The sequence below is a fragment of the Ixodes scapularis genome, unplaced genomic scaffold (assembly GCF_016920785.2).
Source record: "Ixodes scapularis isolate PalLabHiFi unplaced genomic scaffold, ASM1692078v2 PGA_scaffold12__126_contigs__length_90152505, whole genome shotgun sequence".
NCBI lineage: Eukaryota > Metazoa > Arthropoda > Arachnida > Ixodida > Ixodidae > Ixodes > Ixodes scapularis.
In genome coordinates this window covers 83,450,885-83,463,078 of record NW_024609838.1, presented here as the reverse complement: position 1 = coordinate 83,463,078, position 12,194 = coordinate 83,450,885, and the positions used below count along the sequence as shown (strand labels likewise).

At 46.8% G+C, this 12,194-nt stretch overlaps 2 protein-coding genes across 2 annotated transcripts; one reads left to right on the top strand and one right to left on the bottom strand.

Moving 5' to 3' along the window:
- Window positions 1-3,229: 3,229 nt before the first annotated feature.
- On the bottom strand, window positions 3,230-5,452 carry LOC8025875. Its single transcript, XM_002399688.5, has one exon. It carries the CDS (start codon window positions 5,435-5,437, stop codon window positions 4,781-4,783), a length of 657 nt encoding a protein of 218 aa, XP_002399731.3. The 5' UTR covers window positions 5,438-5,452; the 3' UTR covers window positions 3,230-4,780.
- A 3,942-nt stretch (window positions 5,453-9,394) lies between these two features.
- Window positions 9,395-11,462, top strand: LOC120847522 (the record flags this gene model as incomplete). Its single annotated transcript, XM_040219325.3, has 5 exons — window positions 9,395-9,521; window positions 9,786-9,898; window positions 10,774-10,970; window positions 11,315-11,389; window positions 11,446-11,462. Coding segments are annotated over exons 2-5 (402 nt in total), but the record flags the coding sequence as incomplete, so codon positions are not given.
- Window positions 11,463-12,194: the final 732 nt, after the last annotated feature.

Below are 12,194 nucleotides of genomic sequence, written 5' to 3'. Positions count from 1 at the left end.
ACATGCTCCGAGATGCTGTGCGCTAGCCCATTCGGCCACCGATCACAAAACACAGCTGCAGCTGTGTTTCGAGACTTCGTTGTAGTTGTCCTTTTAGAGCGAGCTCTTAGGCGCCCGCTCCCGGCTTGAGCGGCGTCGGCGTCGCCGTCGGCGTAACCACGAGTAACCCTCGTACCCTCGTGAGGGTTACTCTCACAAAGGTTACTTTCACAAGGGCTACGAGGGTTACTAACCCTCATAACCCTCACAAGGGTTACGAGGGTTAGTTACCCTCAAAAGGGTGACCCTCACGACAGTCACGAGGGTTATGAGTTACCCTCACGAGGGTCACGAGAGTTACCCTCACGAGGGTCACGAGAGTTACCCTCACGAGGGTCACGAGAGTTGCCCTCACAAGGGTTACTAGGATTACCCTCACGAGGGTCACGATGGTTATCCAGGTCACGTGACCCCCCGGGGGTCACGTGACCTGCGGATCCCCCCCGAGGTCACGTGACCCCTCGTTGACGTCATCGCCACTGATGACGTCACCGGCATCGTCATCATCAGCGATGACGTCATCAGTGACGTCACTGATGACGTCACCGGCATCCCCATCATCACTGATGACATCATCAGCGACGTCACTGATCACGTCATCGTCGCGTGGCCCCCCAGGTCACGTGACCCCCCCCCTCCCGACGTCACGCGACACCCCAAGGTCACGTGGCTCCCACAAGGTCACGCGACACCCCCAAGGTCACGTGACCCCCCGCCACCCGAGGTCACTAGACCTACCCCCAGTACCACTCCCTCCTCCTCCTCCTCAAGAGCTGCGCTTTAATTCGGCGTTACAGGGAGTTGTAAACGGCTTTCATTTTTTCTGTTTCCCCTTGTCTCGCGGTAACTGTAACCGTGATCACTCACCAGCTCGCCTGCTCATTAATGCTAGTTTCAATAGTTGCGTTCTTTAGCTAATGACAAAAGCTTATAATCAGCAATGAATCCAAAATTGCTCCTCAGTTGCAGTTTATAGCAGTTTATAGTTTGGCCAGCTGTGACCAAGCGGGCTTTCGGGTAGAGATCAGGCTTAAACGAGTTTACATAGAATGTTTAAGCCTTTCTCTTCCTTTGAATATCTCGCCATTACATGTTTTTCAGAGTGCCGAATCAAAAAACTTAATGGACAAGCGCTCCACAGAAGCGATAGCAGCTCAGGCCACCACCAGGGTCGACAAGATCTTAGGCGAGAAGATCAATGATCTTAGACGACGAAACAGGCGTCCACAAAAGGAAAAAATAAAAACGAGACCGGCCGGTTTGTGGCAATGGTTCAATCAGATATGGTAGTCGGGCATCCATTTCCCGCACGCCCCACACAGATCGCCCACAGATCGTAGGATTATGAAACCGTGTGGGTCACCTACATGGTCTCCACAGTCCTGTGGGACTCCGGGTCCCACAGGCTATGCGGAGACCTATAGGGACCCACACAGACCATGCGGGGACCCATAGGATCCTACACACACACAAACTACGTGGGGACCCATAGGGACCCACAGACCTGCAGGCACTATGCGGGGACCCATACACTCACAAAGTTCCTGCGCGACGCACAGGTTTCACAACCCTACAGGTCTGCGGGTTCTTGAAGCGGGGTTTTGCATCGACACTCGGGCGGCCAGCTCACAACACACTCCGTCATGAGACTCCCGGTGTGTCTGTTTTCGCATCGAAACCCTGGCGCCCAGCTCACGCCGTTCGCGGTCTTGAGACTCCCTGCGTGTCTGCTTTTGTACCGACACCCGGGCGGCCAGCTCATAACATTCTCGGTCATGAGACTATTGGCGCGTCTGCCTTTGCACTGATCCCCGGGCGGCCAGCTTAGACTGTTCTCAGTCGTAAGCTACCCGAAGCAAGTGCCTTTGAGTTGGTTCATAATGCGATTCCCTTCAACCCAAACGTCGGCACTCCAGATTCTGGCCCGATCGGAATCGCGTCAGAGTCGGCTTGAGGTTCTCCACACCAAGGATGGTCGCTCGGGATGGCCGGGCGCTCGTGAACTCACAACGGCCGGCGGGGGTGGGAATAGCCTCTCTAGCCGGGAGACCGACTGTGCTCATCCCAGCTATAAGTAGAATCGAAACCACACCCAAGCCTCTTGAGCCTCGTATGACCGTGAATGTACTATATCTACAACTTTATTGTCCATGTAGCATTTATGGTCTCTAGCACTGGTGACATCAGCAAGCCTAACAGGCCTGCAGAGACAGTGCGACCGGAATTCGCTTGGGACGCAAGCGGCAGTTAATGTTTGTAAACAGCAAAAGCGTCTATACCAAATCTTTCACGAAAGAAAAGTAAATGCACCGTACTAAAAGTTTTTCATATATGAAAAACTTCTTACACTGCCGTTGCCGCGGCAGCCTATGCAACCATAATCTTCAAAGAGAAACGCATGCGCGGAGCGCGACGTGCTTCGCATTCTTAGCAGAGCTAGTGACGTCACTCCACACTTCGTATTCTTCCGTTGCCGCGGCAGCTTATGCAACCGCAATTTTCACCGAAAAACGCATGCGCTTAGCGCTACGTGCTTATCATGTATCACGTAATTTTGAAACGTATTGTGGTTTTCTTATCGAAACAAGTGTCAAAACCACATGACAAGAGATAAGGCGCGCGCAAATGGTGATAAGCAGCGCGTGATGGTTTTCTGTCGACTACTGTTCTGTCGACGGACACGAAAAAAACCCGACCGACGAGTCATATACAGCTGTGCTGTAAAAATCGACTTTGTTTCCTTCTTTATTATTTCATATACTGTTTTTAACTCCCAATTATTATTATAAAAATGTTTTCAGGATGCAGGAAGTGTCCAAGTCGCCTCGATCGTGCAGATGGAAACAAACCCCCAATTTCATGCACCACGATTAAAATCCCAGGAAACCGCGAGGTCCCCTGGGATTTTCCGAAAAGTCTATTACTTTTAGCCTGAAGTAATCTTATAGTATACTTTTCAGCAGAAAGAAATGTACACCGCAAGATTACTTCTTTTAAAGGCACAACATTTATAGGTCGTTTTAGCGCTTTCATATCATCATTTATTCAGACAACAAACACAAACAAATGTAGTTATCTGGGAGCACTGAGCAGTAACAAAAAGCAATGAAAATGCCTAACTAGGCGGCAGCCCCCTCCCCTCCCCTGTCACATCACTATGCCATGCACAAAAAAAAATCTATAGATATGGCACATTACACGAAAAAAACAATTTTTATTGCTTTTTGGGGATCCGTTGTATAAAAAAGTAATGTTCTATGAATACAATGTAGTAATCTGTAGCCATAAAAAAAAGAAAATTGTTTAATGATGGTACGTTATTGGCTCTCCTCACACACAAGCAGCCTCGTAAAACAACACACTTACGATATAAAAAAAATAAACCTGCAAAAAACTGATTATTAATCCGGTCGGTGCTGCCTGTAACGGTGCGACAGATTGTGCTTTCGGGCGGACGTAAGCAAAGACTTCGAAATAAGCCAAAAAGCCAATTCGTGTTCTTTTATTTTATTTTCCTTTCTAAGAATCTGCGCCACCTAAGCGCCCGTATAGTACATAAACATAACGCGACTCATAGCTGAAGAGGTGTTTTTCCTCTCCAGCGCCTTCGCTCAAAAATGGCATCATGCAGCCAGGAAAGGGATGCTGGCAGAAAGAGAGGGAAGCGCGCCAGCCGATCACGGCGTCGGGTGTGTGCATTTTGCATTGTCATTGACCGGTGCAGAGGCGCATTTATAGGTAAGGTTTGGGAAAAAGGGGGGGGGGTGAGGAATCTGTGGTCACGGGTGAAGCGTCGCCCAGATCGCTTTCGTTCATCTAGTGATGGCTATTCCGCAAAAACTTAACATTTCTTCCTCAGAAAGCTGGTATTATGTCGTCGTTTCTTTTTTTTTTTTTTCATAAAGCTCAGAGGGCGATGCCTCCTCTCCCTCTTCCTCCCTCCCTCCCTCCCCCCCCCCCCCCCTTGATTCTGGCCCTCGACCGGCGCCTTGGCTCAAAAGTGGTACCGCGCAACCACTGGCAGATGCTAGGAGAGAGCAGAAAGTGTTACTTTTCCATTTTCAAGGGCTCTACAAAAAAGCACCTGTAAAGGGGACACTCCAAACCTGCTATACCCGTTTTCACCTCAAGAAAAAAGCAAGTTTTGCGCATTGTTCATACGCAGTGCGAAATAGTTCTTACGAGATTTGGTTATTGCAGGGAAAAGCAATGCTTTTGGCGTTTGAAACGTGAACGTCTGGATAAGATAACATATATATAATCTAACATTCACCTACATATCTCTTAGAGGGAAGCTACGGAGCTTCTCGGAAAAAATGAGTTAGAAGTGAATTCTAGTGTATTTTTACCCCGTGAACCCGAATACCCAAATCATTTGCTGCGTAAGTATTGTTAAACGCGAGAAAAACGCGAAAGACAGTCGCTGTCCATGACGTCATCGACGGCTCTTTTGGCTGCCCAAGGCTAGGGGGGCGGGGCTTCAGTCATATTTTGAAATTGCTCTTGTAACTCTCCGGCGCGTCGCATTGAAATATAATTTTGATATCTGTTATTCTAAAGGCCAAATGAACGCAATTCAAGCGTTTTTTCTCAAATGTAGAAGTGCCCCATCTTCCCTTTAATTATCCCCATGAAGGGGGAAATTAGTAGTGGTCCGCGTGGCGCCGGACTTTTTTTACTGTGGTTCTTGAGGTGAAAACGGGTATAGGTACCACTAAAATCACCGAAGGCTGCACGCACGCTAGATTTTGTTGTCGGTCATGTTGGAATAAAGTTCCTTGCTTAAAAGCTCAATTCGCAATGCTTCGCTCTTTTGTTGCTGAACCACGAAATCGTGTTCCGCCTGTAAGAGCCGAAGCAAGCTTTCCCTCAGGTTTTTGTCGCACAGATCCCCAGTTTCCAGATTCATATTCAAGATGATTTGCGTGCGGCCCAAACCTTGCATACTTAATGCTATTCCCGCCGAATCATCGGCGGCGTTCCAACCGTTCCTCATGCTCTCGTACGAAGCGATTCGGAGTGGAGGATCGAGGGATCCCTTGCCGCCTGCCTTCACGTCCCGAGAATTCACGTCGTCTGCTTCCTGTTTGACGGCACCGGACTTCTCTTTGATGTCCCTGTTCATGGATTTGTGGGATTTTGGATTTTTAACAGTGATGCCGTGGTTAGCCCTCCCAGGTGGAGTAGGTGGCGGGAGAATCTTGCTTTCCTTGGCCTCATGGTCACCGGACGGCGAAGCAGAAGTCCCTGGTTCGTTCGAGCCCCTGGGATGCTGGGAGTGGACGGGACTGTGCTGAACCGCCGCGGCCCGATTATCGACCAGGTTGCCTGCGCCGCTCCCTTTGGCACTTTCTATCCTAGAAAAAAGAAAATCACGAAGACAATATAATGGCAACATCAGGATTATACAAACGTTATTAGATGAACTTAGTTACGAAACTGTTAAAGGAGGCTGCTTACTCGAGCAGCACCCCCCTGTCCCTAACGGTCCGCCTCCCGTCATTCGACGCGCCACCGTTTCTTGGGGGACTGCTGCTATGATAACTACATGTTACACAGATGCGGTGAGGGTGCAGGCGAGCTGGTGTTAGTTTACCATTATGTTAAAACACAAGAAACTGGGTGTGAAAAAAGCCTTGAAACAAATAAAGGTAGAAGACACAGGGAAAGAAGTCAGCCAGACGACGTTTCAAACTCAGCCTAATAGGTTTATTCACTAAACCTCTCATTACATCCTTGAAACCGAGGTCGTCTCCAACCAACACAACACACAAAAAATTACAGGAGTGCACTTAAGACTGCTTACGTGTAGGAAGGCGAAAGGCATTATAGTGCCGCGGGAGAAATGTTTTCGAATAATGTTTCTACACGTATTAAGGTTTAGGATGACGTATAGGACGACGTCGAGGACGACGTCCTAGAGATCGACGTCAAGTATGGCGTCTAGGACGAGATCTAGAACGACATCAAGGACGACCTCTAGGACGACGACGAAAATGACGCCTAGAGGACGACATCGAGGACAACGCCTAGAGGGGGACAATTAAGGGGGCTACTGTAAAACCCTTAATGTTCGCGAGCCCTTAATTTTCGCAAAATTCGCGAACTGCGAAAATTCGCGAATTTTAACGTTACTCGAAAATTTCGATCATTAATAGAAAGCAACTCACGAATTCGCGAAATTTAGTGGCTGCGATTTTGTCTGACCGATTCGTGAAAAATAAAGCCCGCGAAAATAAAGAATTTTACAGTATATTGCGTGGGCGGCCACAATTGCCTGAGCAAGCAGCCGTGGATGTAGACGCTGCTGCCGATGTCGAGGCCGTAGATGTAGACGCGGTTGCCTCACAGTCCATCGCATGAAGCACACAAAGAGCACAGATGAAGTCCGAAGTGAACCTTTTGCACACGGCACTCCGGCATCACGCTGATGGCGTATGATGACGCTCATTACATCACGCTGATGACGTATGATGACGCTAGATGACATCAAGCTGATGAAGCTTGATGACGTATGATGACGCTAGATGACATCAAGCTGATGAAGCTTGATGACGTATGATGACGCTAGATGACATCAAGCTGATGAAGCTTGATGACGTATGATGACGCTAGATGACATCAAGCTGATGAAGCTTGATGACGTATTTTTATGGCCATCTTTTGGGCACAACAACGCCGCCGTTAGTTTTTGACGTAACGTGACAAGTGAGCTCTTCCTAGAGGTCGAGGACGTCTTCTAGGACGCCCGCAATGACGACGTCAAGGTAATGAATGGGAGAAGTAGGGTCGCCCACTGAGCAACGCGTGCCGTTCAATCGTATTTTTATCGGCTTATACGACGCTTTTGCGCTCAATGGGACAAGTAATAGTGAATTCTGCAGGCAGATCTCAAGCGCTCCAAAAGCGCTCCATTTGGAGAGCTCAAATTCTGCTCGCAGATCTGGCTAGACTTGGCCATCTTCCGCTCGTAGATCTCTGGCAGCGCCCGCTCCGTGAAGCGCCTCCAACCCCGCCGAACTTGATACCGCGGGATTTCAGAAATCTTGGCGGAAGCTGACAAAGCGCGCTACGTCATTTGCTTTAAATCGGCAGTGGCTCATGCGCAACGAGGCAACACCTTCTAAAAATAAGGCCGCAGCGCTCCGAGTGGTTACGTCACAATGTCGGAGGAACGAAGGCCATGGCGCAACTACGTGAGAACATTTCTGCTATGGATGCATATCGGCGTGAAAAAAAATGTTTCCTCTCGAGCGGCGCGGTAATGTTCGTGCACGTTTATCTGACATTAATACACGTTTTAAAAGCGCAGTCTTGTACAATTTATTATATATATAATATAAACGTAATATACAACGCGTTACCAAGGTTGAAAGTACCAAATTTATATTTATGATTATCCCCGTAACCGCGGGACTACGAGCAGTCCCGCAGCTCCCCACACTTTTCGAATGAACCGGCTCCGAATTTCCGATGCGACATCTTCCCTCGTACGGGCTCCGATTCTGGTAAATTTATGTTGCGAGTGAGCTGCTGACTGTCTGAAAAGGAGCGCTGAGACATTTCAGAAGGGAAGGGAACCGACCAAAAAATCCAGTCGTCACCGCAGGGAGCGCGCACGAGCAAGAGATGGGTCGACAATGTTAAGCCTCTCGTCCCTCACTGCTGCTGGTGCTCTCGTGTGTGTGTCCCCTGTGTGGTTCTTTCAATCCTCCTACCCGTCATTTTTTTTTTTGTCGTTATTCAGTTTCGGGTAGTCTTTTTTGTGTTAGCTTGATAGTACTACGGAATTTACGTGGTTTCCGAAACAAGTCCTGCTACGGTTTGAGTGACGTGTGGCAACTAGTCAACGATGACACTGGTCGATGACCTCTTTCTCGACAGAGAGAGACTTCTAAAAGTTTGTCTTCAAATGTTTTCGTGATGGATCGTGATTCGTGTGGGACGTATGGATACGATCGACAAGTGAGGAACAACTTATTTACGGGCTTTCTTGTTCATGTAAGACGCAAGTAAAGTGCTGCAGTCGATTTTTTTTTTAATTTCGTGATAGAAGGGAATTTTGCTCTTCGTCGTTATCCGTTTGTTATTGCGTCGACATTTGTAAATATGCGTGGTAATATTCTAGTTTTTACTGGAAGGTAAATAGCAAGTTTGTGTGAATATTGAAAGTGCGTTGTATGTGCTTACGTGTTTATTTATACTAATGTTATTTTGTCGCCTTTACCGCGTTTATACTAGAATCTTAACTGCATTAAGGTAATAGTAATATTGTATACAAAATAGGTTATATTTTGCTCTTAGGCAGCTCGAGACCATTGGGAGAAGTAAATTAGTTGACTGTAAATAGTAAGTTTAGTACCCTTGCCACACAGAAAAGTTAATACATTTTGATTAAATAATACGGGATTTAATCAGATCGCTGTTTTCAGTGATTATACGAGCGTCACAAGCTGATTTGTCGGCCCCATACTGTCATTCGATCGAAATTTCATTACTTTTAATTCAGTGACTGCACGCAATAATATCGCTTACATGATCGTAAGTAACACTTGACGAGCCGTGTCCGCGTTGTCTTCGTCTACCTGATTTTTAACTGATCTGTATTGCTGTCCCAATCACTGCGTGTCTCGCCATTTTGTCGAAATATTTCTCTATAAAATATGCATTCCTGCAGCAATAATTGCGTCACTTAATATTTTCTATTAAAAAAAAAAAAATCACATTTTTCTATAGACGTCTTCTACGCATACCTCGTGCCATTCCGCATCAAATATTTAGCGGTGTAATATTTTGGACGTGTAATAAAATGTTTTCTAGACCCGTTGCAATGTGCAGCTTTTCATTTTAGCTAATACGACACGCGTATGCGACGAAAAGCGGGTTACGACGGTCGATCCACGCGCGTTGCCTTCGCTTCGACGCGCGCCCCCGATGGCCTTCCTTTGCGACGTCACGAGAGGAGCGCTACAGCCTTATTTCTATAAAAAAAAAAAAACAAAAAAAAAAAAAACGCATCTCGAGGCGCGAGGTGCGAGCATAGAGTAATCTACACAAGGGAAAGAGTGGCCACTCGAGCCGTTTCGCGGCCGAGCGTTTAGTTTTCTCACCGACCGCTAAGTGGTGCTAGTGTGCCGAAGAATGAAAATATTTCGTGAGGTTTGTTATAAATAAATACTCAAGTTTTAATTTTATTATATTTAAAATTGTTGCAAGTATCATAAAGGGTGAACTAGTTTTTGTTTACTACGTTAAGAAGATCACATGATGTACGGGCCAGTTCCGGTTCCTGCAGTTGCTCTGAGAAAGCGGCTGGAGTGGCTAAAGCGGGACGGACGGACGGACGCGTGCGTGTGTGGACGGCGTGACCGCATGGTGCCTGACATCTGTCAACGCGTTTTGTGTTGAGCACATGTGAGCACAGCGAGCAGAATGTGAGCACAACGTGGATATTGTCTGCGCCTAACAGGTTTCTTCAGAAGGTAAGACGTTTTCTCATTTCTTTGTTATTGCTTGGTCGCGAGCAAAACACAGCGTGCGCATACAAGGGCAAGAGAAAAAAGCGAACTGTATCGTGTCCGTTGGTTTTACCCGTTATTTGCATGCTCAGAGGTCCAACAGACGCTGCGAAATAAACCTCAGACAGCAGCCGGCTTTTCCCGTGTGTGTTATTATTGTTACATGGGCTGCGCATCGTACTAAGAGCTACGAATATTTGTGTTTCTATCATATTTTTTCTTTCTCAGATGCCCTCCGGTTGCTACTACGGTAGCTACTGCTGTGTCGCATGGTGCGAAAACAATGGTAAAACGCACAAGAAACCCGGCACAAAATTTTTCCGAATCCCACGTGACGCAAGGTAGGTTGGCGTGAGCTCCTTCTTGTCAATAGTTCCTTGGAACCATTTGCATATTTGAGCATATAAAAAAATCCCAATAATTTATTTTTCTTCACAATATAATTATTTACTAGAATGCGCTTTTAAATCAAGCGCTAAAGTTGACTGGATGCCTTGACTGTAATGTGGGGATTTGGGCTAAGCGATCTCAGGTCAGTTATTCTAATTTTAGTACTGACTTACCACTTTGTCTTTGAAGATAAAAACTGACAAATTAATCTTATAAGACAAAATTGTTAAGGAAAAGAAGCAGCCCTTGATTTGTCTCATACATAGCTTAAATGTATCGTTTCTAATGTGGCTCTAAATTGGGGTTATAAATGTGCTGCTTCATGGTGGAGTGAATGTTCGTGTTTTTTTAATGTGGCTCTAAATTTGAGTTATAAAAGGGCTGCTTTATGGTGGGGTGAATATTGCTCTCTACTGATACTGTCTTTTCCTAAAGGAATGTGAATGTGCACCTGCTGCTAATTAGCTATAAAATGACCTGTTGTTGAGCGAGCTGGTGAACGTTAGAAATCATGTTTTTTGTGCGAAAGGACAAACACAAGGGTGGACAACAAGCACAAGCGCGCTTGTGCTTGTTGTACTCCCTTGTGTTCGTCCTCTCGCGCAAAAACCATGATTTCTTAGTTGAGCTACTTTTGCACTACTCTGGAGCAGGAGCCCAAATTTGTCTGTGTGCGTTGAGACAACCGAAGCAAACCTCCAAATAAAAATATGTCCCCATCGCTTGCAAGCGGAGCCAAAATGTCGAAGAGAGGGTTGCAGATTGGCATCTAACATTTTGTTCCAAAGTGTACATTTAACACATTGGAAAATAATATATATTCCAGGTCAAAGGCTTGGCTCGACTATGCCAAGCCTTTGACCTACGATCTTTTTGGAAAGTCTGCTTCGCAACTCTATGCCACCTATCGCGTCTGCAGTGATCACTTCACTGCAAAAGATTTTATGGACCCAGGACAAACAACCCTAGTGAGATCAGCTGTGCCTATTGTTCGTCCTTCCATAAACTGGGCATCTGCAATAGGTGATTGTAATAATGTGTTTCCCTCATATACACAAAGGTATAAGTAACTTCTCTATGTAGGCTAATAAGCCCATTCTTCCAAGTCCCACTCAGGCAACCAGCTCATCTGGCCCTTCACTCCAGTGCAGCTCCGTCGCAGCGAGCCGTGCTGTGCTTGGTAAGAGGTTATCTCGTCATGGTGCACTTCTGTGTCTAATAATGAAACCTTTCCAGACCAGGCAGAGCCCGAAAGACTGCAGAATTCACCAGTCCCATGCAGCTCCGCAGTAATGCACTCTGCAGTACTCGGTAATATAGAGTTATTTTAAAGCATCAGCCTGTGCCTAATATGCGCACTCTTCCAGGTCCCACTCAGGCAACCAGCTCGTCTGGCCCTTCACTCCAGTGCAGCTCCGTCGCAGCGAGCCGTGCTGTGCTCGGTAAGAGGTTACCTCGTCATGGTGCACTTCTGTGTCTAATAATGAAACCTTTCCAGACCAGGCAGAGCCCGACAGACTGCAGAATTCACCAGTCCCATGCAGCTCCGCAGTAATGCACTCTGCAGTACTCGGTAATATAGAGTTATTTTAAAGCATCAGCCTGTGCCTGATATGCGCACTCTTCCAGGTCGCACTCAGACAACCAGCTCGTCTGGCCCTTCACTCCAGTGCAGCTCCGTCGCAGCGAGCCGTGCTGTGCTGGGCAAGAGGTTATCTCGTCATGGTGCACTTCTGTGTTTAATAATGAAACCTTTCCAGACCAGGCAGAGCCCGACAGACTGCAGAATTCACCAGTCCCATGCAGCTCCGCAGTAATGCACTCTGCAGTACTCGGTAATATAGAGTTATTTTAAAGCATCAGCCTGTGACTAATATGCGCACTCTTCCAGACCCAAGTCAGGCAACCAGCTCTTCTGGTCTTTTCGCTGGCCACTGTGGTCCAGGTCAACACTGTAAGTGTCCCGTTTTGCGTTCGCCACTTTTTGAAACATATTTGTGTGAACCTCTATAGCCAGTAGAAAATACAATATGTCCCAGAAGGATCAGTTTAAAGAATTCTAGGTCCCTTTATAAGCTATAGTCTTTGCTTCGTGTGTGTGGCATACCGATCTAACCATTTTATTACTAATGACTGGGGAGGTGTGGGAAAATGGAACACACATATCAAGCCGAGGTTTCAAGAGAATTTTTCATGGCTGTTTTGAGTTTTTCATGCTATTTCAGCCTTTTGAACTTGCAAGGTTAT